The sequence below is a fragment of the Elgaria multicarinata genome, chromosome 7 (genome assembly GCF_023053635.1).
Source record: "Elgaria multicarinata webbii isolate HBS135686 ecotype San Diego chromosome 7, rElgMul1.1.pri, whole genome shotgun sequence".
Classification (NCBI taxonomy): Eukaryota; Metazoa; Chordata; class Lepidosauria; order Squamata; family Anguidae; genus Elgaria; species Elgaria multicarinata.
The window spans coordinates 71,289,250-71,317,247 of record NC_086177.1 but is presented as its reverse complement, the minus strand read 5'-3'; the positions used below and the strand labels follow the sequence as shown (position 1 = coordinate 71,317,247).

At 44.7% G+C, this 27,998-nt stretch overlaps 1 protein-coding gene and 1 long non-coding RNA gene across 2 annotated transcripts in view; one reads left to right on the top strand and one right to left on the bottom strand.

The window, feature by feature from the left end:
• Window positions 1-18,064, bottom strand: part of LOC134401653 (uncharacterized) — a 29,475-nt gene extending 11,411 nt beyond the window's left edge. The window contains exon 1 of the long non-coding RNA XR_010025670.1: window positions 17,980-18,064. This is a non-coding gene — a long non-coding RNA (uncharacterized LOC134401653). The remainder of the gene's footprint in view (window positions 1-17,979) is intronic.
• Window positions 17,558-27,998, top strand: part of TTPA (alpha tocopherol transfer protein) — a 28,135-nt gene continuing 17,694 nt past the window's right edge. Inside the window, exon 1 of the mRNA XM_063130781.1 lies at window positions 17,558-17,898. Coding sequence (XP_062986851.1) covers window positions 17,698-17,898 — 201 coding nt within the window. The 5' untranslated portion in view covers window positions 17,558-17,697. The remainder of the gene's footprint in view (window positions 17,899-27,998) is intronic.

Below are 27,998 nucleotides of genomic sequence, written 5' to 3'. Positions count from 1 at the left end.
AAGCACAATGGGGGACTCCGCCCCATCTTGGACCTTCGCCCCCTGAACAAATTCATCTCAACCAAGAAATTCAGGATGAGCACAAAAGGAACAATTCTACCCCTTCTACGACAGGGAACATGGTTCGCATCCATCGACCTCCAGGATGCAAACTTTCACATCCAAATACATCCCAGTCACCGCAAATATCTCCGCTTCGCAATCGGTTCAGAGGTATTCCAATTCACAGTCCTCCCATTTGGTCTCTCCTCTGCCCCCAGGGTCTTCACAAAATGCATGGCTCCTCTATGTGCATTTCTCAGGATCCAGGGCCTCGAGATATATCCGTATTTAGACGATTGGCTGATTGTTGCACCTGAGAAAGACAAACTCCAAGCCGATTTGCGCTACACCCTTCGTCTCCTGGATACCCTCGGTCTCTGCGTCAACATCGAAAAGTCCAACCTACAGCCTTGCCAAACCATCCAATTCATTGGAGCGCAACTGGATTCACGAGATGGGAGAGCATATCTCCCCAGAGACAGAGCCATCAAACTCGTCTCTGGCTACTTCAATTTTCTGCAAAAAGCGCACGACTGCGCACACTATCCAGAGATTTCTAGGCTACATGGCAGCGACCGTAGCTGTTGTGGAGCTGGCCAGGCTCAAAATGAGACCTCTCCAGTTATGGCTAACAGAAGTTTTCGATTTTGCATCCGACGGCTGTCGGATGCGTCTCTCCCTCGCACACACCACAGCACGATCCCTATTCTGGTGGATGGACATCTCTAACCTGACTCGGGGCACCCCGTTCCTAGCTCTCCCACACACAAGGACCATAACAACAGACGCATCCCTCAAGGGATGGGGAGCCCATTGCGGCAACCTCCAAACACAAGGTCTCTGGTCCACTTCCGAGACCCATTCCCATATCAACAAACTAGAACTCCTCGCCATATGGAAAGCAATGATTGCTTTCAAGCCAGACGCTACGGGCCGCCAAATCCAAATTCTCACGGACAACACATCCGTATTATGGCACCTAAACAAGCAATGAGGCACTCACTCGCCACCACTTGTCAATCTTACAATCAAAATTCTTACTTGGACAATGTCCAGAGACATACGCCTCACTGCGGTTCACATCGTAGACGTCTCCAATACTTTAGCAGACTCTCTGAGCCGCTCATCAAAGACATGTCACGAATGGGAACTAGCACCCAACATTCGCCAATCCATATTTCTCAAATGGGGACAACCCACGATAGACCTGTTTGCCTCCCCACAGAACATTGCCTGCCGTGACTTTTGCTCCAGAGGAGGACACCACGCATCACTCGGGGACGCATTTTCCATTCATTGGTCAGGGACACTATTTTACCTGTTCCCACCCTTTCCCCTCCTAACGAGGGTAATGGCAAAAAATAACAGAGAGAACACAGATGCTATTGTCATCGCGCCGTGGTGGCCATGCCACACATGGTTCCACACACTACGCCTAGCACAAGGACAGTACATACATCTCCCATTGCAACACAATCTCATATCTCACAGCCACCGCAGGGTTCACCTTCCAGACCTGAAAACCCTAAAACTCACGGCATGGAGAGTACACCACCCGCCTTAATACCTAACCAAGTCCAGAGAATACTCGATGCTTCTAAACGACCATCCACGAGACGTTCATACGCATCAAAATGGACAGCCTTTCAACGCTTCGCAACCGACCACGGACTCGATCTGATCCATGGTTCAGTAACAGACATCCTCCAATTCCTGACAAACCTCTTCAACACAGGGCTTAAACCCTCATCGATTAGAGTCTATTTGGCAGCCATATCAGATTCTCAACCGTCCATTGACGGCTACACACTATTCTGCCACCCACTTGTCAGATCCTTCCTTAGAGGTTTGAACAATCTTGCACCACCTCTCAGAACACAAGCACCTCCCTGGGTACTAAAAATCCTTACAGCTGAACCCTTCGAACCTATGGCAACTTGCACTCTCCAATTCCTCTCTTGGAAAGTCGTCTTTCTAGTTGCCATTACCTCAGCCAGACGAGTCAGTGAACTTTCAGCTCTAAGAGTTGACCCTCCTTATCTGACGTTTCACAAAGAATCAGCGTCATTGCGCCCAGACATCTCCTTCCTTCCAAAGGTGGTATCCGACTTCCACATCAATGAGACAATATCACTACCAGCTTTCTTCCCCAATCCGACTTCCAACCTAGAAAGACAATTACACTCATTGGATGTGCGCAGAGCTCTAGCATTTTACAAGGCTTCTCAAACTGGGGAGAGGCAACGAGTGGGGTCCGCAGGGCTCAGTCCTGGGCCCAGTGCTCTTCAACATTTTTATTAATGATTTGGACGAGGAGGTGCAGGGAACACTGATCAAATTTGCAGATGACACAAAATTGGGTGGGATAGCTAATACACTGGAAGACAGAAACAAACTTCAAAGTGATCTTGATAGGCTGGAGTGCTGGGCTGAAAACAACAGAATGAAATTTAATAGGGATAAATGCCAAGTTCTACACCTAGGAAATAGAAACCAAATGCATAGTTACAAGATGGGGGATACTTGGCTCAGCAATACTACAAACGAGAAGGATCTTGGAATTGTTGTAGATTGCAAGCTGAATATGAGCCAACAGTGCGATATGGCTGCAAGAAAGGCCAATGCTATTTTGGGCTGCATTAATAGAAGTATAGCTTCCAAATCACATGAGGTACTGGTTCCTCTCTATTCGGCCCTGGTTAGGCCTCATCTAGAGTATTGTGTCCAGTTCTGGGCTCCACAATTCAAGAAGGACGCAGACAAGCTGGAACGTGTTCAGAGGAGGGCAACCAGGATGATCAGGGGTCTGGAAACAAAGCCCTATGAAGAGAGACTGAAAGAACTGGGCATGTTTAGCCTGGAGAAGAGAAGATTGGAGGGAGACATGATAGCACTCTTCAAATACTTAAAAGGTTGTCACTCAGAGGAGGGCCAGGATCTCTTCTCGATCCTCCCAGAGTGCAGGACACGGAATAATGGACTCAAGTTAAAGGAAGCCAGATTCCAGCTGGACATCAGGAAAAACTTCCTGACTGTTAGAGCAATGCGACAATGGAATCAGTTACCTAAGGAAGTTGTGGGCTCTCCCACACTAGAGGCCTTCAAGAGGCAGCTGGACAAGCATCTGTCGGGGATGCTTTAGGGTGGATTCCTGCATTGAGCAGGGGGTTGGACTCGATGGCCTTGTAGGCTCCTTCCAACTCTGCTATTCTATGATTCTATGAACCCAATCCTTTAGGTCCACACAGAGACTATTTGTCTATTATAGAGAACCTAAGAAAGGCACGCAGGTATCTAAACAACGTATCGTCACCTGGATCCGACAGACAGGGATTGGTTTGTTTGAATTGCAGCTTCTGCTCCTCCCCTCCTTTCAGGTACGTCAGCCTCCAGTCAGCAGTTGCAGCTCGAAGAGTAGCAGCAACTTAGCTTTGGAAGAGAAGCCATTGAGCAACATTGACTAACAGGGATTGGTTTGTTTGAATTGCAGCTTCTGCTCCTCCCCTCCTTTCAGGTACTTCAGCCTCCAGTCTGCTGGAGGCGCGAGCCTTCGGCGCGAGAGCACAAGGGCTTTCGGCCTGTGGCTCTCTGCCGTGGGCGCAAAGCCGGTCAAGCAGAACTTCTACTCTGGAGGAAAAACCCCAGCCATGGTCCGGTCGCTCCCACTTTCTGCTTCAGGATACGATCTTCTCATTGTCTCCTCTCAATTCTTTTCTCCTCATATCTGTTCCTTATGGCTCGTTACAATCTCGTCTCTCCTAACTTAGTTCCTATCCGGTGTCTCCCCTCTTCTCAGCTGCCTTTTTCGTGTTCCTTATGGAACTGTCGCTCTCTTGCTTCTAAGGCCCCTGTCATCCAGGACTTGTTTATCTCTAGGTCTCTCCACCTCCTTGCTCTTACTGAAACCTGGCTTCCTGCCCATGATACTGCCATCTCTGCTGCCCTCTCTCTTGGAGGACTCTCTTTCTCTCACACTAGTCGCCCAGAGGGTCGGGGTGGTGGTGTGGGTCTTTTTTATCTAGTTTGTGCCAGTTCCAGCCTCTTTCCATTCCATCTTCACATTGCTTCTCCTCCTTTGAGGTACATGTGGTGAGGCTCTTCGCTCCATTGCGACTGCGGGTTGTAGTTCTGTACCGCCCCCCAGGCTCGTCCTCAAAATGTATCTCTGATTTTGATTCATGGCTGTCCTTTTTCCTCTCTGATAACTGTCCTACTCTTATTTTGGGTGATTTCAATATTCATGTGGATGACCCTCAAGATGCTGCAGCTCTACGATTTCGCTCATTATCTTCCTCTTATGATCTTAAGCTTTGGTCTGATGCACCCACACATTCCCTTGGACACTGTCTGGATCTTGTTCTCACTCGAAATTGCTCTGTGTTGGACTTTTCTACTGCTCACTTTCCGTTGTCAGATCATCACCTAGTTTCTTTCAATATTACTCATAATCCTCCTCCTTCACGTCCCGCTTCTCGCTCTTGTCGCAACTTGCAATCTATCAATTATGAGGCTTTCTCCCAGTCTCTAGCCTCCTCCCTTCCTTCTGTCTTTTCGGCTGTCTCCTTGGACTCAGCTGTCTCCTCCTTTAATTCCTCCTTATCTTCAACTCTTGATAATCTTGCTCCATCTACAACTCGGATAGTTCGCCCTTCTCAACCCCAACCGTGGCTCACCTCTTTCCTCCGCTACCTTCGCTCTTGTTCCCGGGCAGCTGAACGCCTTTGGCGTAAGACCAGGGACAGGGCGGACTTTGTCCATTACAAATTTGTACTCTCCTCTTTCTCTTCTGCCATTTCATTGGCCAAACAGCAGTACTACTCAACGCTGATCCAGTCAAATGCTAGGCATCCTCAGCGGCTCTTTGCGTCCTTCAATTCTCTTCTGAAGCCTAATCCGCCATCTCTCCCCGCCTCTCTGTCTGCTAATAACTTTGCCTCTTTTTTCAATGCTAAAATCCAAACTATCCGCTCTGATCTGGCCAGCTGTGCTCCTCTTTCAGTTCCTGTTCCTCATCTGTCGGTTCCTCCTGCAAATTTCTCTGCGTTTCCTTCGGTCTCAGCGGATGAACTGTCTACAATACTGCGCTCTTCGAAGCCTTCCACTTGTTCTCGTGATCCGATTCCTTCTCGTGTCTTTATTAATCTTATTCCCGCTATCCTCCCTTCCTTCCTTCATATTATTAATCTTTCTCTGTCCTCTGGTTCATTTCCTTCTGCTTTTAAACATGCTACAGTCTCTCCCATTCTCAAGAAACCTACTCTTGATAGGCTATCTCTGTCTAACTACCGACCTGTCTCTTTGTTGCTGTTTGTTTCAAAGATCCTGGAGCGGGCGGTCTACTCTCGCTGTCTTGACTTTCTTTCTAGTAACTCTGCTTTGGATCCACTTCAATCTGGATTCCGTCCTCTGCATTCCACCGAAACAGCCCTTACTAAGATCACCAATGATCTCCTTACTGCCAAGTCTAAAGGCCATTATTCCGTTCTTATTCTCCTTGATCTAACTGCAGCCTTTGACACGGTTGATCATGATCTTCTCTTAGATTCCCTTCATGACCTTGGATTTTGTGGCTCTGTCTATAACTGGTTTGCCTCCTATCTAGCGGGTCGCTCTTTCAGCGTGTTGACTAATGGCAGCTCATCTTCCTCCTTTCCCCTTTCAGTAGGGGTTCCGCAAGGCTCGGTGCTTGGCCCCTTGTTGTTTTCCTTATACATGTTGCCCTTGGGCAAGCTTATTCAATCTCATGGCCTCCAATATCATCTGTACGCCGATGATACACAACTATATCTGTCATCTCCGGAACTTTCTCCTGATGTTCACGATCGTATCTCGGCATGTCTTTCAGATATCTCAGCTTGGCTGCTTCATCGTCGTTTGAAACTCAATATGGCAAAGACTGAATTGCTCATTTTTCCTCCTAAACCTTCTCCTCATCTCTCATTCTCTCTTACTGTCAATGATGTTACGCTTACTCCGGTCAAGGAAGCTCGTAGCCTTGGCTTTATATTTGACTCCTCGCTCTCCTTTATTCCTCATATTGAGGCAGTGGCTAAATCTTGTCGATTTTTCCTGTATAATATTGCCAGGATTCAATCATTTTTGTCTGTCTCTTCTGCCAAGACGCTTGTTCATGCACTGGTTATTTCACGGTTGGACTACTGCAACCTTCTTCTCTCTGGCCTTCCTTCTTCTCACATCAGTCCGTTGGTTTCTGTTCACCACTCTGCCGCAAAGATCATCTTCTTGGCTCGCCGCTCTGACCATGTTACTCCGCTTCTGAAATCTCTACATTGGCTTCCAATTCACTTCAGAATCCAATATAAACTTCTCCTGTTAACCTTCAAAGCTTTTCACGGTTTAGCTCCTTCCTATCTCTCCTCTCTCATCTCACACTATTGCCCCGCTCGTGCTCTTCGCTCCTCCGATGCCATGTTTCTCGCCTGCCCAAGGGCCTCTACTTCCCTTGCTCGGCTCCGTCCATTTTCTTCTGCTGCCCTTTACGCCTGGAATGCTCTTCCAGAACATTTGAGAACTACAACTTCAATCGCAGCTTTTAAAGCTCAACTAAAAACTTTTCTTTTTCCTAAAGCTTTTAAAACTTGATGTTGTGCAGACTTTATACTGTTAGTTTTACCCTACCCTGTGCCTGCTTATCCTACCCTGTGCCTGTTTGCATTCTCTTCCCCTACTTATTGTTTTACTATGATTTTATTAGATTGTAAGCCTATGCGGCAGAGTCTTGCTATTTACTGTTTTACTCTGTACAGCACCATGTACATTGATGGTGCTATATAAATAAATAATAATAATAATAATAATAATAATAATAATAATAATAATAACAACAACAACAATCCAGCTAGCATACCAGATCTCCAAAAGAGACCTTCCAACCCAGGTCAAAGCTCACTCCACACGAGGCGTAGCAACCTCCACAGCATTCGCCAGAGGGATTCCCCTCTCCGATCTGTGTAAAGCAGCTACCTGGTCGTCGCATTCCACATTCATTAAGCACTACAAGATGGATATACACGCCAGATCCACTGCTCGCTTTGGGAAAGCCGTGCTCTCATCGGTATTACAATGAGACACCTTACCCACCTCCGGTAAGTGAGCTTGCTAATCGCCCCATTAAGTGTGATGCACAGAGACCACGAAGAAGAAATGCAAGTTGCTTACCTGTAACTGTAGTTCTTCAAGTGGTCATCTGTGCATTCACACTACCCCCCCACACCGTCCCCGCTTCGGTGTCAGTAAATCTGTCAGTACCGAGGCATGGGTTCTCCCAAAGCCCGGGATCGACTTTCAGTCTCGAGGAACTGAGGAAGTGGGAGGGAACACCATATATATACCACATGATGGTGGGGGAGGAGTTCCCACCCAAAAAGTTCTCAGCTATTAGAAGTCTGACTAAGGCTCCGCGCAGGCGCAGAGCCCCATTAAGTGTGAGTGCACAGATGACCACTCGAAGAACTACAGTTACAGGTAAGCAACTTGCATTTCTATGTTTTCACTTTATCACAAGAGCTGATTGAAAAGCATGGGAAAGTGCCATCCATAGTGTGGTTCGGGCTTCCATGCTTTATTCATCTAGAGGTGGAAAGCTACATATCACCATAGAGCATATTTTAAAACTAGGGCTGTGCTGAAAATTTCTGCCATGCTCTTGTCATTCAATTTGATAGGCGGGAAATGCTTTTGAAAATAAATTCAGTGGTGGCGAAAATTGTGAAGAAATTCTCATGGGTTGGGGTTGGGTTTCTTGAGCTTACTTTTCTTTGGAAGAGGCCAAGGAGTGTGCACGAGTGCCCCCTTGTTTTTTGCTGGACGCAGGACCAGCCTGAGAATAAATAATGCCGTTGGTGAGGAGTGCCTTTGGTACCCCCCCCCCCCCACAACCAGCTTTGCAGGGCCACTGAGAGGGGTTACTTGATCTGGGGAAGAGCAGAACAATAAATGTGCTTCATTTTTTCTTACATGGCCATAAGGAAATAGGAATCAGGTTGTGCTTCTCCTGAGTACCTACTTCAAATTCTGGCAGAGTTTCTATGTGCTTCCTGGGGCTGCTCCTCAAAGATCTGGTTATGACCTGCTGCTGACCACCTCCACTCCTTACTCAGGAAGCATTCCTCCCTTAAGGCCTGGCCTCACACCACTCTTACGCTTTTCCCTGTGCTAAGAAAATTACACTCCAGTGGCACCTGACCTAGAAATTTTAAGTGGCATTCACTCAGTCACTCCTTAAACTCTTTCCCAAGTGGGCCTGGAATTTCTTCCTGAAAGCCTTCCCAGTTACATCTCTCCTTGCAGTAAACTTTGCAACTGGAACTTCTTGGTCTCAATGGCCAAGTTAATTTCTATTGTTGTCCAGGCATAAAAAAAGATTTTCCCTTGCCATGATGGGGTTATAGTCTCTTACAGCTGGGCTGCAGGACTAGCTAATAAGCAGCCTACCTACCTACCTACCTTTCAGCCCCCCAAGGATACGTTTTACAGCCAGCTTAAGCCTCAAATGAGCATCTGTTATGTTTCATGCACAACAGTGAAAAATATTTACTTCATCATGGCTGGGAAGAGGTCCCACAATGTCACAATTACATGTTGAGATTCAGTGTTATCTTAAACTCTTCTATACCATATCCACTTTTTATGAAAATGTTAAACAAAATACCAAGGATTCTGGTGAACAATGTGCCAGGGTCAGGGCTGGAACAAATGGTGGGGAGTGCTTTGTGGGAGCCTGGCATTCCTGAAAGGATATAAGTAAACACATGAGCAAGTGTTGGTGTGTGCTGCACAGGAGCCCTCCGTTCGGATGTTCACGCTATATGCATAGGTGCCAGCGGGGAGCAAGCAACATGTGCTTGGAAGACCAGGCATAAGTAACATCGGGGCCTGCTCCTGCTGGACTCCTCCCCCCCCCACAGGGCAAACTGCCATCTTGGCCCTGTGGGGAAGAAGAAGGACCGAGGGGACAGGAGCAGGCAGAAGTAACATCGGGGCCTGCTCCTGTTGGACTCTTCCCCCCCCCCCCACAGGGCAAACTGCCAACTTGGCCCTGTGGGGAAGAAGGAGGACCGGGGGGACAGGAGCAGGCAGAAGTAACATCGGGGCCTGCTCCTGCTGGACTCTTCCCCCCCCCCACAGGGCAAACTGCCATCTTGGCCCTGTGGGGAAGAAGAAGGACCGAGGGGACAGGAGCAGGCAGAAGTAACATCGGGGCCTGCTCCTGCTGGACTCTCCCCCCCCCACAGGGCAAACTGCCATCTTGGCCCTGTGGGGAAGAAGAAGGACCGAGGGGACAGGAGCAGGCAGAAGTAACATCGGGGCCTGCTCCTGTTGGACTCTTCCCCCCCCCCACAGGGCAAACTGCCAACTTGGCCCTGTGGGGAAGGAGGACCGAGGGGACAGGAGCAGGCAGAAGTAACATCGGGGCCTGCTCCTGCTGGACTCTTCCCCCCCCCACAGGGCAAACTGCCAACTTGGCCCTGTGGGGAAGGAGGACCGGGGGGACAGGAGCAGGCAGAAGTAACATCGGGGCCTGCTCCTGCTGGACTCTCCCCCCCCCACAGGGCAAACTGCCATCTTGGCCCTGTGGGGAAGAAGAAGGACCGAGGGGACAGGAGCAGGCAGAAGTAACATCGGGGCCTGCTCCTGCTGGACTCTCCCCCCCCCCCACAGGGCAAACTGCCATCTTGGCCCTGTGGGGAAGAAGAAGGACCGAGGGGACAGGAGCAGGCAGAAGTAACATCGGGGCCTGCTCCTGCTGGACTCTCTCTCTCTCTCTCTCCTCCCTCCCTCCTTGACTCCTTTTCCTTGTGTGTCATGTCTTTATTAGACTGTAAGCCTGAGGGCAGGGACTGTCTTTTTTGCTAAATGTAAGCCGCTCGGAGAGCCTTTTTTGGCTGAGGAGCGGGGTATAAGTATGATAAATTAAATAAAATAAATAATAATACTAGCTCCACGTCTTCCCTGGAACTAGATATAACACTGTCCTCTCATACCTGCATCATGGTGGATGCAAAATGAGGGCCAGCCTGCCAACACAGTTGATGCTGTTGCCACTTGTACTGGCAGCACACACACACACAAAACCTCTTACAAAAAAAGAACAGAAGCTCTGCTATATTGAGAATTTCTTCTCCCCCGGAGAAATTTGGTGAAATTGTTCTCCCAATTCCTCTGCCTGCAAATATGGTGGAAGATTTTGAGATGCCATTTGTGCAGAACTCTAGTTAAAATGTGGATATCAATAACTACTGCTTCCTGGTCTTTTACTTACACCAGGTAAGTCAAGAGTTAAAGTTACTCAGATATTTATAAATCAGGTTGTTGTTTTCACAAGGCTGGTAACTGATCAAAAGTACAAGTAAACACACTTCACCCTGAAAATTCTAGAGATTGTGGGGTAGAATTTCATACTCCTAGTTAATTATCAGCTTGTTATAGTGCTTCCATTAGTTTTAATGTTAGTTTTCTAATGTTTTGAAGGAGCACTTCACTTTTGAAAAATGGCAACTTTACATTCCTTTTCCCTGCAAAAGCAACCCGATTTTTTGCCTGATTGCCAAGTATACTCTAGCTATATTGGAACCTAATGGTGGTAATTCGCTACTGGAGACTTCATGAAATTAAGATTCCACTGTCAACAGTGGTCAGTCAGTCCTGACCGCAAACCAGTTAATTGGAAGCATCAGAATTTGAGATGACTTTTCCTCCAGTTTGGGGATTGTTACTTAACCAACATGTGGCCCAACTCTGCACATATTTACTTAGAAGTAAATCCCACAGAGCTTATTGCAAATGTGTGCATAGGCTTGTAACCTTGGATTGTCGATACGGATATCAGAGTCCAGAGAAATGGCAAATTATACATCTTAAATATACAGGCCAGGGGCTAAAGAATAACATAATTGGTTCCATGTCCCTGAGAGGACTTTGGACTTATTTTTTCATCTACCACACTGTAAACACAATTTGTTATGTGACACAGTAGGTGATGGGCAGGATTTTAAAAGTTTTTTGTTTGTTTAAAAAGTGCCACTTGGTGTATGTAAGCTGTAGTAAATAACTGGCAAGGAGTCCAACTGCATGAAGGAGAGGCATCCCAAACAGGCAGCCCCGTCTTGGTTTTTATTAAGAACTAAGTGGTTACATTTCTTGTATACAAGCTATGATTGGTTGTTAAGTACAGCATGTTAAATGCATGATTACCTCGTGCACAGGGGGTGCACAGGAGGTGTTGGTTAGTGTGTGTTCAGCATGAATATACCATATTAGGGTTAAGGAAATACGTGATCATAGCATAGTGATTTCAATACTGTATTGTATTCTGTGGCCCTTACGTAGGTACATTCCAAGGCATTGGCCGGCAAGTACCAAGATGTTACTTAGCAAGGCTTTATCTTAAAAGTGTTATCCTGTGTTCTAGCACATCTCAGCATGGTATGCCAATACTGAAAGTGTGCCAAAGAGAGGGATAACAATTTCCCCTACATAAGCTATTTGGATTATTGTCACAGTTTTGAAACATATGTCTAAATAAACAGCCTTTTCCTCTATCTCTCTGGTTTGCATTTCAAATACATATTTATTTATTTTTATTTATTTATCATACTTATACCCCGCTCCTCAGCCAAAAAAGGCTCTCGGAGCGGCTTACACTTAGCAAAAAAGACAGTCCCTGCCCTCAGGCTTACAATCTAATAAAGACATGACACACAAGGAAAAGGAGTCAAGGAGGGAGGGAGGGAGGAGAGAGAAAGAGAGAGAGAGAGAGAGAGTCCAACAGGAGCAGGCCCCGATGTTACTTCTGCCTGCTCCTGTCCCCTCGGTCTTTCTTCTTCCCCACAGGGCCAAGATGGCAGTTTGCCCTGTGGGGGGGGGGGGAGAGTCCAGCAGGAGCAGTCCCCGATGTTCGATGTTACTTCTGCCTGCTCCTGTCCCCTCGGTCCTTCTTCTTCCCCACAGGGCCAAGATGGCAGTTTGCCCTGTGGGGGGGGGGGAAGAGTCCAGCAGGAGCAGTCCCCGATGTTCGATGTTACTTCTGCCTGCTCCTGTCCCCTCGGTCCTTCTTCTTCCCCACAGGGCCAAGATGGCAGTTTGCCCTGTGGGGGTGGGGGGAAGAGTCCAGCAGGAGTCAGAATTCTGCCTTATAGTTAGTAGTAGTCCAACAATGGATCCTCAGCTACTTAAAAGTTCTAGTGCCTTTCTACTTAAACCTGTTTAAGACTTACTAGTAGAAAGAAACTAGCTTGAGTTCAAGTGATTCAAATTGATTTTCATTTTCTCTTAAAGATAATGACCAAGAGCTGCCAGTTTTTATGGCCATATAAATTCATTCTTCAACTTGGATCATTTCAAAGCCTTTACACTGGAAGTTCCATTCTTTGGGGAAAGTGGATATAGTCATACAAGTTGTTTACACAAATATCCTTCTCACACTATTTTATACATATCTAGCAGCTATGTCTTCTCCAGAGTAATCCTATGTGCTATATTGATAACACCTACAGGTGGAAAAACATATAAATGAGGCACTTGAAATATGAGGCACTTGAAAGAAGATAACATTTTCTCAGAATTCATTTTTTTCATTGAGGAAATGTGATTCACACACCCACCTCTAAATTAGTTTGTCTATTGTAAAGTGAATGTAGTCTTATGAGAACCTATTGCATTATTTTTATTTTATTCATTTTTAAGTTAAAACATTTTAACCTTTTTTCTGGGGGGGGGGGTGTTCATACACACACACCCTTCCCAAAATGGGTTATAATACAATAGTGTTATTTTTTAAAAAATGGAACAATAAAACATCTGTGCAATATTATAAAAATCACCTAACTGCAAACCAGAATGAAAAATGCTGCTTTTTAGCTTATTTACTGTAAATGGTGTGTGTGTATATATATATTCTCCTTCCTGTATGTACTGTAACTGAATCAGATGGGTGCAGTTTTATTTATTTATTAGTTTTAAAATAGAACAGTAAAAAACAACAACTAATGAATGTAACAGTGTTCATACTGATCAGTTGCATAGTTTGTAACATCACTCATGATTCTTCAACTCCTTCATGCCTGTCCTATTTTGTGTTTTATGTTTTGTAATTCTATATAAGCCAAGCAGTTAAATACAGGGCTAATGTAATACTTAGAAAAAAGAAACGCCACAGCCATGCCCTACCAGTTTGTAAACCGTTTACTTTGTTTCCTTGAGAGTACTTTTGTGCTCCAGCACTGCAAAACATTTCCACTGATTTCTTTTTAAAAAGTGAACTTTTTAAATATGTCAACTATTCTTCCACATTACATGGGAGTGGGATTTCTCATCTTTGGTATTGGATTGCTGCCAGAAGGCCTTTTACTATCCAAGCCCTCTTTTATCAACCACAATAGCATCTGAGGCTGAGTAACCTAAAGGTTTTTACAATAAATCTCCCATCTTTGTAGACATCACCGAACAGGATATATTAACCTAGTCTTTTCCTTCAGCTAAAATGGTAATCATACTAATCCAGCTGGTTAAGGGATAAGCAATATTAGTATTGCAACTGGAGGAAAGTAATAGCTCACATTGCCAACTACCATAGCTATCTTTCCACCTGATGTCTCAATTTCATAGATGTTGTTCCATTCCATAAACAGGTCTTCACAAGTATTAAACCTGCCCTGTTTTGTTTGGATTAGAAAACTGAGCGTCTGTTCTCAGATTTCATAACAGCACACACCTACTTACAGCTAATTGCAGTTGTAGGCAATTCAGCGTCCTCCAGATGTTTTGCACTACAACTTGCATCATCCCTGTCCTGACCATTGGCCATGCTGGCTGGGGCTGATGGGACTCATAGTCCAAAACATCTGGAGGGCATCAGGTTGCCTAGCACTGGCTTGGGGTGCAATCCTATGCATGTTTATAGAAAGAGAAAGTCTTACAATTCTCAGAATTCCCCAGGCAGCATGAGTGGCTGGGAAATGCTGGAAGTTGTCGGACTTTTTCTGTAAACATGCATAAGATTGCATCCTTAATGTATTAATTCAGTACCTAAATTAGATGCATTTGACCGACAAACAAAAGTTCAGAAATACGTGGTCATTCAAGTGCTGTTTCTCAAAATGTTAGTATTAAAAAACTAGATACTATTTTATTGTAATTTTTCCACCCTCAGTTCAGCTGCCTTGTTGTAACTCTGAATCAATGATTGCTTGTCCAGCAGCTCTTAGGTGATTCGTTTGAGCTTTTTTAAAAGGCACAATGAACTGATTTCTCCCTCAACTTTCAAATTGTGGTATTGTAAAAGTGCCCCTGAGAGGAATAACTGAGTTGTCACATTCTGAAAATCACAAGTTTTCACGATGCCATCTTTGCTTAATTGGACATGACTTCACCTAAAAATAGTCATGTTATGTTAGTCATTCCTGAAAGAACTTAAGTAAACACACAATCAGGGAAGGTGGACGTGCCACATAGGCCCACACCCAACATCAGGCACATGTTGCTGCCCACCCCAAGACATCAATGCATACAATCTGCAGAGGCCACCAGTGAGGGAGGAAGCGGCGGCCAGGCACCTCTCCACCGTGCCTGGGTCCAGCTCCAGCTCAGAGCCCCTCCCTCCTGCTACCAGCTGTCTCTGGAGAGGCCACCAGTGAGGGAGGAAGCAGCAGCCAGGCACCTCTCCACCGTGCCTGGGTCCAGCTCCAGCTCAGAGCCCCCTCCCTCCTGCTACCAGCTGTCTCTGGAGAGGCCACCAGTGAGGGAGGAAGCAGCAGCCAGGCACCTCTCCACCGTGCCTGGGTCCAGCTCCAGCTCAGAGCCCCCTCCCTCCTGCTACCAACTGTCTCTGCAGAGGCCACCAGTGAGGGAGGAAGCAGCAGCCAGGCACCTCTCCACCGTGCCTGGGTCCAGCTCCAGCTGAGAGCACCCCTCCCTCCTGCTGTCACCTGTAACTGCTGAACTTTCCAACTAAGATTCTAGTGCCTGAATTTGCTTTCCTTTTCCCCCTCCTCCTCCTCCCTGCCAATCCCCTTTCCTTTTGTGTCATGTCTTTTAGATTGTAAGCCTGTGGGCAGGGACTGTCAAGAAATACTTTTGTAAGCCGCCATGAGAGCCTTTTTTGGCTGAATGGCGGCATAAAAATCCATAAATAAATAAATACAGTGTGAACATCTAAAGGGAGGGCTCCTATGCAACACATGCACATGCGCTCATGTGTTTACTAAAGTCCTCTCAGGAACATTTGATTAGGGTTAAAATCTGTTATCAAACATAACATCCATAACCAACAAGTCCAAAAACCATCCAAAGGACAGTGGTATTTATTTATTTTGGTGAGGGGAGCAATCTGCTAAATGCTTATTTGTTAAAGAGGTACTACAAAGTGGGTTTGGTTGGGTGTGGGGAGCAGAGCTTATTCCCAGATGTGGTGGCGAGGATTGTGTCTCTGGAGTTCCGCCCAGGAGGCAGGTGGTAGATCTTCACTCCAGGCTCTGGAACGGTTGTCCTGTCCAGCACCACCACCAGCAACAACACCTGTTAATGATGACCACTGGGAAAGGCTTCATCCAGAAACTTTTTTATTTCAAAAGGAAGAAATCATTTCTTAAAACCCTTTGTAAATAGAGGTGGTACATCCAGGTTTGTTCCACAGACTGCAAACCATCTCAATCAAAAGAACTGGGTTTAATTAATTAAAGTTTTTTTTTACCCTACTCTTCAGTTGAAAAGGCTCCTAGAGCAGCTTACATATTAATTTAAACAACACTATGTCTGTGCTCAGGCTGACAAGCTAAAAGACACCTCCTTGAAACAGGGGAAAGGTCTGGAAAGTGTGTGTGTGGGGGGAGCAAACTCTGGCAACAGTGCTTAAAGTTAACGGAGTTCATATAACAACAAGCATGAAGATGGAAACAGCTGAGGGATCTGATGTCTCAGCTGAGCTCATGGAGTGGCCCTGATTCCTATCTCTCCCTCTGCTGCAGCCTAATGGAATGGGTGTGTATACTAAATATTGTTATCTAAAGAAATAAAATTCCTCATACGCTTTCTTCTCTTCAATATATATTTTCCCCCAGTTGCTGTCAGTGCCAAAAGGTTTCAGTTAACATCTTCAACATGTGGATGCTAGTGCAGCAGAAAGCTTGACAAGTTGCAGAGGCAGCACAGTATTTTGAATATGACTCCCAGGGGTGTCAACTAAAGATGGCCAGATTGAGCACACAGTCATAAACTGTAAAATCAATGCATAAATGCAAGGGATAATGGGGATTTGGAAGTGTTATTTGAGCCAGTTTGGACTTTTATTTGTTCTTTCCCCCAGCTTCATTTTTGTGTGAACACGGTAGTTCTTGAATGAATAGCTTCTTAAATTAGAGTAATGCTAAACTCTTGAAGGCAATACAAAAGTTGCCTACACATGTGTTTTGTAACACAGTAATTGAATCACAGAATAGTAGAGTTGGAAGGGGCCTATAAGGTCATTGAGCCCAAACACTTGCTCAATGCAGGAATCCACATTAAAGCCTGCCTGACAGATGGTTGTCCAGCTGCCTCTTTGAATGCCTCTAATGCGGGAGAGCCCACGATCTCCCTGGGTAATTAATTCCATTGTCGTACTGCTCTAACAGGAAGATTTTCCTTATGTCCAGCCAGAATCTGGCTTCCTGTAACTTGAGCCCATTATTCCACGTCCCACACTCTAGGATGATCGAGGAGAGATCCTGGCCCTCCTCTGTGTGACAATCTTCAAGTACTTGAAGAGTGCTATCATGTCTCCCCTCAGTCTTCTCTTCTCAGGGCTAAACATGCCCAGTTCTTTCAGTCTTGCCTAGACTCAAGTACAGTACAGTCATAAAGCACAGCATACTCTTACTTGTCCTGGCCTACCATGATCAAGCAGTGCAAATTTAAGCAGATGAGAGCCCTAGGGTTTTGTTGTTTTTAAAGTATGCACTGGGCAGAGCAATCCTATGCTGTTCAGACATAGGATGCTGTGGATTTCCTCCATTCTGTTGTCAGAGCTATGAGTGTGGAGGAAGAGATTCTATCGCGACCTTGGAAGAAGATGGGGGGGGGGGATGGAAATAGGACTTAGGTTACCTATGACTAACAATTCCCATTCATTTCAGTGGGTCTACTGTAAGTAAAACTTAGTGATTTTACTCTTCCTTTCCATCCCAAGACGTGGCGACATCTCCCATCCAGGGGCTTAGTCCTACAGCAGTCCCCTTATATGACCCAAAGTTGCTGGAGTCACCCAGAAGGCGGCCCCCGCTCTTGGCCGCTCAGGAGAGTTCTGAGTGGGGGCGCGCGGCGGGACTTTGGCCCTCCTTGCCCAGCGGAGGGGCCCCCTTCTCTACCCAGAATGCTTCTCGGACTGTTACGTCAAGCGCGGGGCCCTCGTTCCCGTCCCTGGGAAAGGCGATGAGCGGAGGCAGCCTGGCGAAGAGCCGACTGGGCGCAGAGGGCTTGCCTAACCGGCTTTGTGTACTTATTGCTTGCTATGCGGGGAAAGGTGCAGCGCCCGTCCGAGCGCTTTTTTGGCGGAGGCGGGGAGGCGAGGCGAGCTCCTCGTCGTTCTTCCCCTGAAGCATTATGTAACGCGACCGAGAACAGGAGAAGCTCCAGCTCTGCTCCACCCGTTCTGGCCGCGCCATGAGCCAAGAGGAGCCGCGTCCCGCGCAGGGGAACCTCAACGAGCTGCCCGACGACTCGCCCCTAGTGAGAGACGCCGTGGCCGCGCTGAGGCGGAGAGCCCAGGCGGAGAGCCAACAGCCCGCGCAGCTGGACCTTTCCCACGCCCACCTGGTCCGCTTCTTGCGCGCGCGGGACTTCGACGACGACCTGGCGTGGAAGGTAACGGGCGAGACCCCGAGGGCGCGCGCGCCCAAGCCGCTCCTCGCGGCGGCGGCTGCTGCTGCTGCGCAGTTTTCCTACCTCAGGAGAAGCCGCGTCGGGTGGGCTTAGGAGCCCGGCGGTCCAGCGCTTCTTTCCCGGCCCCAGTCCTTGCTTTAAAAAACGCTTCCCGACATAAGAATGGAGTGGACAGGCTCGCATTCGCTACAAGTAAGCACAGCTAGGCCTCCTGAGAGCGAGCGTTAAACGCAGCCTCTTCTCCCCGCCCCGCCCCACTTGCGCCCTCCAGATGTTTTGGACCTTCACTCAGCCCCAGCCAGCATGGCCAATGGTCAGGGGTTGGGGAAGCAGGTCTAAGTCTCTTCTTCAACCCCTGGCCTTCCGCTGCCTATTGCTACTTCATATGGCTCCTTCAGCGTGGTTACAATCCAACACAAGTCCTACTTAGACTTGAAATGAATGGGATGGAAGTTATATTTCAATGGGGCTACTCTAAGTAAGATTTAAGTTGGATTTCCCCCCAATGGGTTGTATCCAGTGTTAGTTCTATTTTTGTGAACCGCCAGAGAGCTCCGGCTATTGGGCCGTATAGAAATGCAATAAATAAATAAATAGAGTAGATTCTTTGAAAGAAAGGAATTTAAGGTAGACCAAATCCGTTCAGTGTGCCTAAAATAAAGAGGAAGGGTGAATGTTTCTTTTCTCTCATTCCCAGAGCTCTCTACAGATTCCCTGGTGATGCTTCTGACTTGGTACATTGTTCATAAAGTACAGAAGTATTTTAGAATGGATGATCTTGTGGCACTTTATAACTAACATATTTATGCCATTAGTTTTTGTGGACCCAGCCTGCTTCATTAAATGTGTAGAAATTTAAGCAACTTTAAAATGCCCCCAAGTCAGAATCTCTTAGTATGTGGAAACCTCACACATCAGAGTACAGTCTAAAGATGGTCTCACGGAATATGCAAAAAGGGAGGGGAATAGAGGAAATGTATATGACTCAGCCTGCAACCATATACAGACTTACCTGAGAGTAAGGCCTATTGAACTCAATGAGACATACTTCTGAGTAGACATGCAGAAGATTGCCCTGCCACATGTTCTCCTCTTTTTGCGTTTCCTCTGTAACATCTGAAGCAGGTGAGAAGAAGCATGAGCTTCATGTGTGGATACAGCATGCATCTCATCACAAAGGAGATGTTTACAGAGATTTATTTTGAATATAACAATAAGCATAAAAAGAAGATATAACTTATGCAACCAACCTGAAGTATTAAACAATGAGAAGAAGAATGTATCCACATCAAAAACAGGCATCAAATTGTTATCTGAAACCTCTTTTGATCTCCCATTTAGAAAAGCTCTTTGAAGCATCCATGCATGAAATACTTGGGGAAATTTGGGACACCTTGAATTACAGTGACTTGACATTGCAGCTTTGGGCTTTCCCCATTTTGGGGCTTCCTATCATACAGGGAATTGCATGTATAATGAGGAATACTACCACTGTTTAACAACATGGGCTTCATAGTCAAAGTTTTTTTGTTTAAAATACCCCATACTGAGGTTTGACTGCCAAATAGTATCATGAAATAAATTTACCTTATATTTTGTCTTCCATAGTTTCTGTTGTGTTTGATGTAATTACACTTTTTAAAAGAAAACATAGGACTTTAAAAATAAGCAATAATAATATAGTCAAGACTCACATAGTAAAGAATAGTAAAAGCCCAAAGTTTCCACGTATCACAAAAAACACCAATATGACATCCAAAGGCAAACTAGATCAATATGACATCCAAAGGCAACATCATCTAAAGAACATAAGGTTATGACAAATATGTTCTATAGAGCCCAGTGAGAGGCCAGACCATGGGGCTCCTTTGGATTATCCCATTCTTCCTGGAGATCATGCATCTAGGGCAGGATCTGCACTACTGCTTTGTAGTGGTATTGAAGTGCACTGACAACTGTTGGGGTAACACATCTACACCAAGCAGGATATAACACTATGAAAGTGGTATATGGCATGTGTCATGGCCCCCAACAGTTGTCAGTGCACTTCAATATTGCTATAAAGCAGTAGTGTAGATCCTCTGTCCATATACCGCTTTCATATCACCTTCATAGTGCTATGAAGCAGCCTAGGACTGCATATTAAACTCCGGGGACATGGAGCCCATTGTGGGTTTTTAAACTGATGGGTTGGCATTATATACAAACAGCCCCAGTACTGTTAAACAGTTACCCTTCCTCATAAGCTACTGTATCTATTTTGTCTTTAGACCCTTATGTCATTCTTGGTTTGTTTGATGCATGGGACCTTTGATCCTTTGTGTATTTTTTCCATTTAATATGATTTTGTAATGGTTTTAAATGGTTGTTTGTGAATACTGTTTAGTAGATGAACCTCACCACAGTTTGGTTTCTCCATTTTGGTTCACTTGCTTCTTTTTCTAGCTTTTTGTGTTCTTAAAACAGCCATGATAATACCATTGGCACATTCATTTCTCGCTGCAATATGGAGCACAAAAAAAGAAAAAGAATTTAACTGCTTGTGAGCTGCCACCCTTAATTAAATCATCTTTAGGTGGGATACTGATACTGCAGTTTTTCTGCTGCAGTCTCTCTTGTGCCTGGCAGAACTGGCAAGGAAACTGCATCCAAGAAGACAAATAGGTGGGTGTTTTTGTTCATGGATTTGGAATGGAAGTAAAAGGTTAAGTACACACACACACACATACCACAGCACTAGTCAAAATCCTACCCACCCAATCCAGTGGTTGCTTTCTGAAGAAGAACAAACAATCCACTAATGAGCAGTTGGCCTCAGACAAAGGACCTAACTAGTTTTTATGTGAAATGCAGAGGTGCTGTGACCCTGTGTCTCTCCTCTCCTTAACCTTGTAACAATGCATGATGTGATATTATTCTGTGTGTTGCCTGACTGCCTCATATCATTACCTGTTGGTGATGGGGCAGTGCAGTGCACAGCACAATGAGCCTAGGCCACATGTTTTTTTCAGCCAAATGTTAAAAGGAAGAGGGTGGAGTGATACAACAGTTATGATTCTAAACTGCCATGAGGACATTTGTCAGTTGGGTAGTCAATAATTTTAATAAATAAATAAGTGTTGTGTCTCAATATGGAGACTGGCCTTCTCTGCAGTGGCACCCACTTTGTGTAATGATTTACCCCCTGAAGTACTTCAGGCCTCAGTGCTGAAGGGGTTTAGGCATTTATTGAAATCATATCTGTTTGTTTTCCCTTCCCCTCACTATGTACCTGTGAGGGTTTTCAGATGGGGGAGGAATCACATTTCTTTACTGTTGCTCTGCTTCCTGCTTCTCTTCCAGAATAGGAATGAGCAGAATCACAGGGGGAAGAAAGCAACCACGTGGGCCATTCCATTTAGTGGGACAGAGCCTTCTAGTGGGTGTTTTATAGTGCAGCTTCTCTGCACATGGCAGGAAATAGTGAAAAATATTATAGTTCAGAAGAGTTGAGTTTTCGGAGTCTTCGTAACAAAAAAGAAAAAAACAGCGGAAGGAGCAAGAGGATCACTGCATCATCAAAATGACCCACGAACAACCACGAGTGGCCAGTCATGAGCGTGCTATAAAACGTTTGTCTAAAGAAGCTCTCTGTGTGGTCTTTATTTTTATTCTTTTGTAAATCACTTTGGGATTTGTTTCAAAATGAATATTCTCCCAGAGCTTTCCTTTCTTGCCTTCTGCCTCTCCCCCATATCTATATGACCTTTTTCACACAACCCACCATCTCTTCTTCCATCTTCTCTTATTGTACCTGAGACGTAACAGACCATGTCACATATACCCTTCTCAGGCCAAGCACCACCACTTGAAAACCTGAGGGAGGGTTAAGTAAAACCTTTCCCCTAGCTATGAGGAAATAATAATATAGGAACTGCTCTATATATACTATGGGTATAATCTGGTGTAGGTGTTTAATAACTGTAAGGCAAGTAAATAATGCCAAGCTGACACATGGTATTTGGTAGCTAACAAAATAATAATGTTTATTGTTATTTAAAAGCTTTAAGTAAAAATATAATACTTTCAATCCTGCCTAATCTAAACTCTCCGCACACCAACCACGTCACTCTCTCTACACCAATCTAAAGTCCCTAGAATCCAAACACTTCTTACTCTGCAAGTAATTTATTTATTTGTTTATTTATTTATTACATTTCTATACCACCCAATAGCCAGAGCTCTCTGGGCAATTCACAAAAATTAAAACCATTCAAAGTATAAAACCATAATATAAAATACAATATAAAAGTTCAACCAGATAAAAACAGCAGCAATGCAAAATTACAAATTTAAAACACCAAGTTATAATTTATTTACAGACTGTTAAAATGCTGGGAGAATAAAAAGGTCTTTACCTGGAGTCTAAAAGCATATGATGTAAGTGCCAAGTGAACCTCCTTAGGGAGCTCATTCCACAGCTGGGATGCCACAGCAGAGAACAACTCCCCATCACACACTCTCCCCATCACACACACTCCCAACACTCTCCTTATATACTCTTTCCCCACACACACCTATTACATCATAAACCACACCTACTCAGTTCTAACATTCCCTACTTACCAGACATACTAATTCAAACATGTACAATATAATCAATTGTGGGGTAATGCCACAGTACCAGACCGCCCTCCCATCTCTATCACCATCGACTTCCTGACTGCTCTTTGGAGGAAGAAACTTTCTGACAACTGCCTTCCAAACATCTGCGATAGAAGAGGTCAAAGTGGGAGGGTGTTCATTGATAGGCTGTGGGCAGGGAAAGCTGCTAGAAAGCCAGCCCCATTCCCCCCCCACCCGCTGGCCCCTCAGAAAGCCTCAGGAGCTAGGCAGTCCTGGTAACCTGCAACCCAGCATGCATGCATTAGTTTTGGGTAATTATTCAGAGGGTTTTAGAGGACCTTTGAGCTGTTGGCTTCCACACCCTTCTCTGGGAAAGCGTTGGAAGTCTCCCACATGTAGAGTTATCTTCACACTTAAGAGGGATTCTGCTTTAAATATATGATAGATGAGGAAGAGTTGTGTGGTTGCACTACTTAATGCCTACATAAGTTAAACCAATGTACTTGTACTTACTCCCTGATCAAGTGATGTTAAAGTTTGCTACCTTAGTTGAGTGTAGCTACATGTGTCCGTAGGCAAGCTTGATGAATCTGTTAGAGAACACAGGCAGAGTTCTAATAGCATGACTTGCTGTTCAAACGCCCCTTTTGTAAGGCTTTCGTGGAACAGCCATTATTGATTCACAGAATAGAACAAAATGCTACAATTAATATTGCTACAAATGGCAAAATTTATTTTATTCATATCTGGATCCAAGCGAAGCAAGACATTTGATCTTCTGCTGAACTTCCCATTGGATCAATAATAAATCTATGTTCACTAGTATTCTTTACAGCTATGGCTGTGACAGAAAATCTGTTACCACTATTACATCCAGCAGCTTTCCTTTCACCATTTGAGAAATTGCAAAGGCAGAAACTGCACTGTAATCTGAAAAGGCAATATACATATTGCCCATAGTTTGCAAGATAACAGCTTATTTTGAATGAAATTCAGATCTCCTCACTTCACTGCACCTCTTCCTGTGATCACACACGTAACGATAGTTGTTGCTTCTACTTTTAGATAGCAAACTTATTTCCAAAATGAAGACAAGGAGGCAGCGTTCCAAGAAGCTGTTTTATTCACTGCTTCATAAACTTGAAAACTGAAAATGACCCACAGTAAAAATTGGACAGTTCCCAGCTCTTAGCGTTTCCCATCAGCTGAGTTTATGTCTGTGTCATACTAAACAATTGGTTCCATGCCAACCCATTTATCTGCTTCCAGGGCCAGATCTACACGTCGTTGCGAAAGCGCTTCCGTGCGCCTTTTTTAAAGACGTACCTAAAAGAAGCGCCTCTTTCTTTACTGTGTGTACTGTGAGCTAGGCAGCGCCGCCTGCAGAAGACTACCCCATTCAAAGATGCTGGTCTGCTCTGGCCGCTTCCCCCTCGTGTGTTCTTCCATTCAAATAATCCCCCCTCCCACCCGGTGGCTCTTCTGGCGTGTCCCGGCAGCGGCGGCTCCTCCTGCAAAACACTTTTCTCCCTCGGTGTGTTTGTATTTGCGTGCGCATGTGCGAGCACACACTGAAGAGAGTCCCGGGGAGATGACACCGCGGGGGAGAGCGAGAGGCAGGAGCTGAACTCATCCGCTGCGCGCACGCAAACGCAAATATAAACACACCGAGGGAGAAAAGTGTTTTGCAGGAGGAGCCGCCGCCGCTGGGACGTGCCAGAAGAGCCGCCGGGTGGGAGGGGGATTATTCGAATGGAAGAACACGCGAGGGGGAAGCGGCCAGAGCAGAGCAGCGTCTTTGAATAGGGTAGAGATTCTTCCGCAGGCGGCGCTGCCTAGCTCACAGTACACACAGTAAAGAAAGAGGCGCTTCTTTTAGGTACATCTTTTAAAAAGGAGCACGGAAGCGCCTTCGCAACGATGTGTAGATCTGGCCCAGGATATCAGATCTAGTACAGAGTGTCCACTATTGCACAGTTCTGTCCTTTGTAATGAGATACCAAATGGGTAAAGTAAAGTGATGCTAAACATGGGGCCACTCCAGCCTCACAGTTAACTTTTAATCCACTCAATTTAACACAAGCCTGTTCTTGTATAATTTGGGCACATTGAAAGTAGATAAGGATGGTAGTAGCATTATTTGAGCACTATTGTTTTAAATAAAATAAGCAGGTAGATCTTTCAAACCATAGTTTTGTGCAGTTGTCTGAGACCCCTAGAGAAGGCTTTAGGAAATCCTTCTTTGGATAATGCACAATTAACTTACAGAATTTGCTACTGCAAGATGTGTCAAGGGCCACTAACTTTGAACATTTTTAAAAGGATTGGACCAAAGCATGGATAATGGGTGTACCATGGCTAATAGTTATATGAAACTTCTATCTTCAGAGATGATGTGATTCTTCTGATGATTATCAGATGCTGGGGACACACAGAAATAGGAATCATCATTGTACCCCACTGAAGTTTTTTTGGGATAGCCAATTGATTATTTCATTAATGAATATGGCTAGAATTGGTCTGATTGATCAACACAATTCCTATATAGTCATGTCATGGCCTGAGGAAACCAGCTTTTATCACAAGCCTTTTGGTTGGGGACAGGTGTGGGAGCAGAAAAGAGGCAGATTTTGGCAACCATTACTTTTTTATATTTATTTCATTTCTATACTACCCAATAGCCAAAGCTCTCTGGATGCTTCACAAAAATTAAAAACGCAAGGTACAGCATAAAATATAAATATGAAAGCTTAAAACCACAATATAAAAGTACAACCAACATAAAACCTTGCAGCAATACAGAGATTAAAAACACGGCTTTAAAACAGCAGAGTTAAAAGAGTAGGATGCTTAAATTCTAAAACACTGGGAAAATAAAAAGGTCTTCAGCTGGCACTAAGGAGTACAACATAGGTGCCAGGTGAAACTCTCTAGGAAGCTCATTCCATAGCTGGGGTGTTGCAGCAGAAAACGCGTTCTTCCTGGTAGCTACCCGCCTAATTTCCTTTGACAGGAGTTCACGGAGAAGTACCCCTGAAGATGAACTTAGGGTCCAGGCAGGTACACATGGGAGTAGGTGATCCTTCAGATAACCTGGCCCCAAGCCAATTAGAACTTTCAATGTTAATATCAGCACTTTGAATCAGGCCCAGATATGGACTTGTAGCCACGGCAGCTGGAAAAGTACTGGCATAATCTGAACTCATTGGCCGGTTCCCATTAACAATCTTGCTGATCTTTCTTGGACCAGCTGAAGTTTCCAGACCGTTTTCAAAGGCAGCCCCACATATAACAATTGCACTTATCCAGACGAGAGGTTATCAGAGCATGGACTACCTCTGTCCAGATAAGGGTGTAGTTGGTATATCAGACTGAGCTGATAAAAGGTGCTTCATGCCACTGAGTCCATTTGTGCTTCAAGTGACAGTTCTGGGTCCAAGAGAACTCCCAAACTGTATGTTTATAGTCTCTCTGTGTATATGTTATACCAAAGACCTTCCTTACAGGCACCAATTTGAATGACATGGTGCAGAGGCTCACAACATGGTGCCCTCCAGATGTTTTTGACTTCAACCAGCATAAGTTCCAGCCAGCATGGCTAATGATAAGGAATTATGGAAGTTGTGGTCCAAGACATCTGGAAAGCACCAAGTTGCTTTTTCCTGGCCGAGGTTATGGTACTGCTGCCATAAGTAACAAGGTTGGCCGAGTGTGGTATATAGCATTCCTGTCTTAGAAGCTCAGCAGAATCTGAAGAAAATGAAATGATATAGCTTTCATAATGAAAGATGTACTTGTTTAAAATATAAGTTATCTTTTACCCAAGGTTATTAACATTTATATACTTGTATTTTCTGATGAAGTAGGTTGTGTTCTATGAACACTTATGTCATAATATATTTGTTATTATGACACATAAAAAGGTGCCAGAAGACTCTTTTGTTGCTTTTAAATAGGTTTCTTGGGAATAAATTTCCCTGGAGAGAGAGAAAATAATGTTGGTAAACTCCAATGTTTTTATAAAACAAAATAAAGCAAGCATCCAGTCGAAAATAGAGGAAAGGGTAAAGAATGCAATACTTGGTAAATATCTGTTCCTGAGAATCTTAAGAATGTTGTTGTTCCCAGCATTGGGAACAAATGCTGAAGACTAAAGTTCTTTTCCATTCAAATATTTCAATCTGAAAGCATAAAATGATTAATTTTGAAGTTTCATATAAGAAGGACTGTGAGAAACCACTGCTATAAATGAATTATCTGTTTACTATTGGCTACTTGTCATTTATGTTTTGTGTTATAAATAAGTGTCCATAATAGCTGGCGTATTGCAGGTGTTCACAACTCAATACGGTATGAACAAATCAAGACTGAGCTTCCCATTCTGAAGTCAAACTAAAATGCAAGCTCTTTACAAAAAGTCTGAGCTGGAATGAATGCTTTCCCAGTAATGCCAAAAAGGAAGATCTTTGAGCAGCTAGAATTCACCAGTTTATCCATCTCATTAATTTCATAAATTAAGATCAGTGTTAACTAAGGGCAAATGAGAAAGCCATTAACATAGTTATTCCTGGGCCAAGATCATGCGTAGAACTAACTATATTGATGGCCTCAATGAACTGGATCAGTTTTGCTTGCAAATCCAATTGTGCAAATTCAACATTTGCTGAGGAAGAAAAGCCCTCAATATCAATTCCAGAAATAGGATGGAAGTATGCATGCATTCATAGGAAACACACAAATACGGTTTCAGAACAGTGAAGATCAAACTGGAATGAAATTAAATGCTACAAGTACTCTGATATGGACAGAGTCAAGGCTTTCTACCTATGTTTACTGAGGTTAGAGTGCATGCAGAAAGTGCCATTCTCATTGGGTAAAAGAGTGAAGATACAGGATTTCTCAGTTACAAAAGAAGATTGTTTATTTTTGTCATGCTTGCCTGATTCTTCTTCACAGTGATTAAGCATTTAGTGCTTTGCTTGGGATATTTAGCTAGTCAGCTCTGATGGTATCAAAACTCTTCCATATTCCACAATGACTGCCCAAAGGGATCTACTTCAGGTTTATCATAGGCTAGTGCATTCAGATATCAGCAAACTGGAAGTTTTATTCTCCCTGAAGGGTAACCAACTTAAATTGATTTGGTCCAAAGTAACTTAGGGAACAATCCTATGCCCCCACCCACCCACCCACCAGCATCTGAGGGGCCATAGAATTGTTTGGAGTCCTCCTTCTGAGGACAGAGTAAGTGCTCTGACCTCAGAAGGGGGAGCTGCAGGTCCGAACCCACCCACCCACCATAGCCAGCATGGAAAGAACTGTGATGGCTAGTTTCCGAGGTTGGGAACCTGACCTTGGAGAAGGAGGAAAGAAGTGTTCCGGGTAATGTACATAAAAATAAAATACAAACATTAAAACAAAAAATACAAACAACGCAGAATAAAACTAAGATAAAAAAACAGCAGCAAAGAATTAAA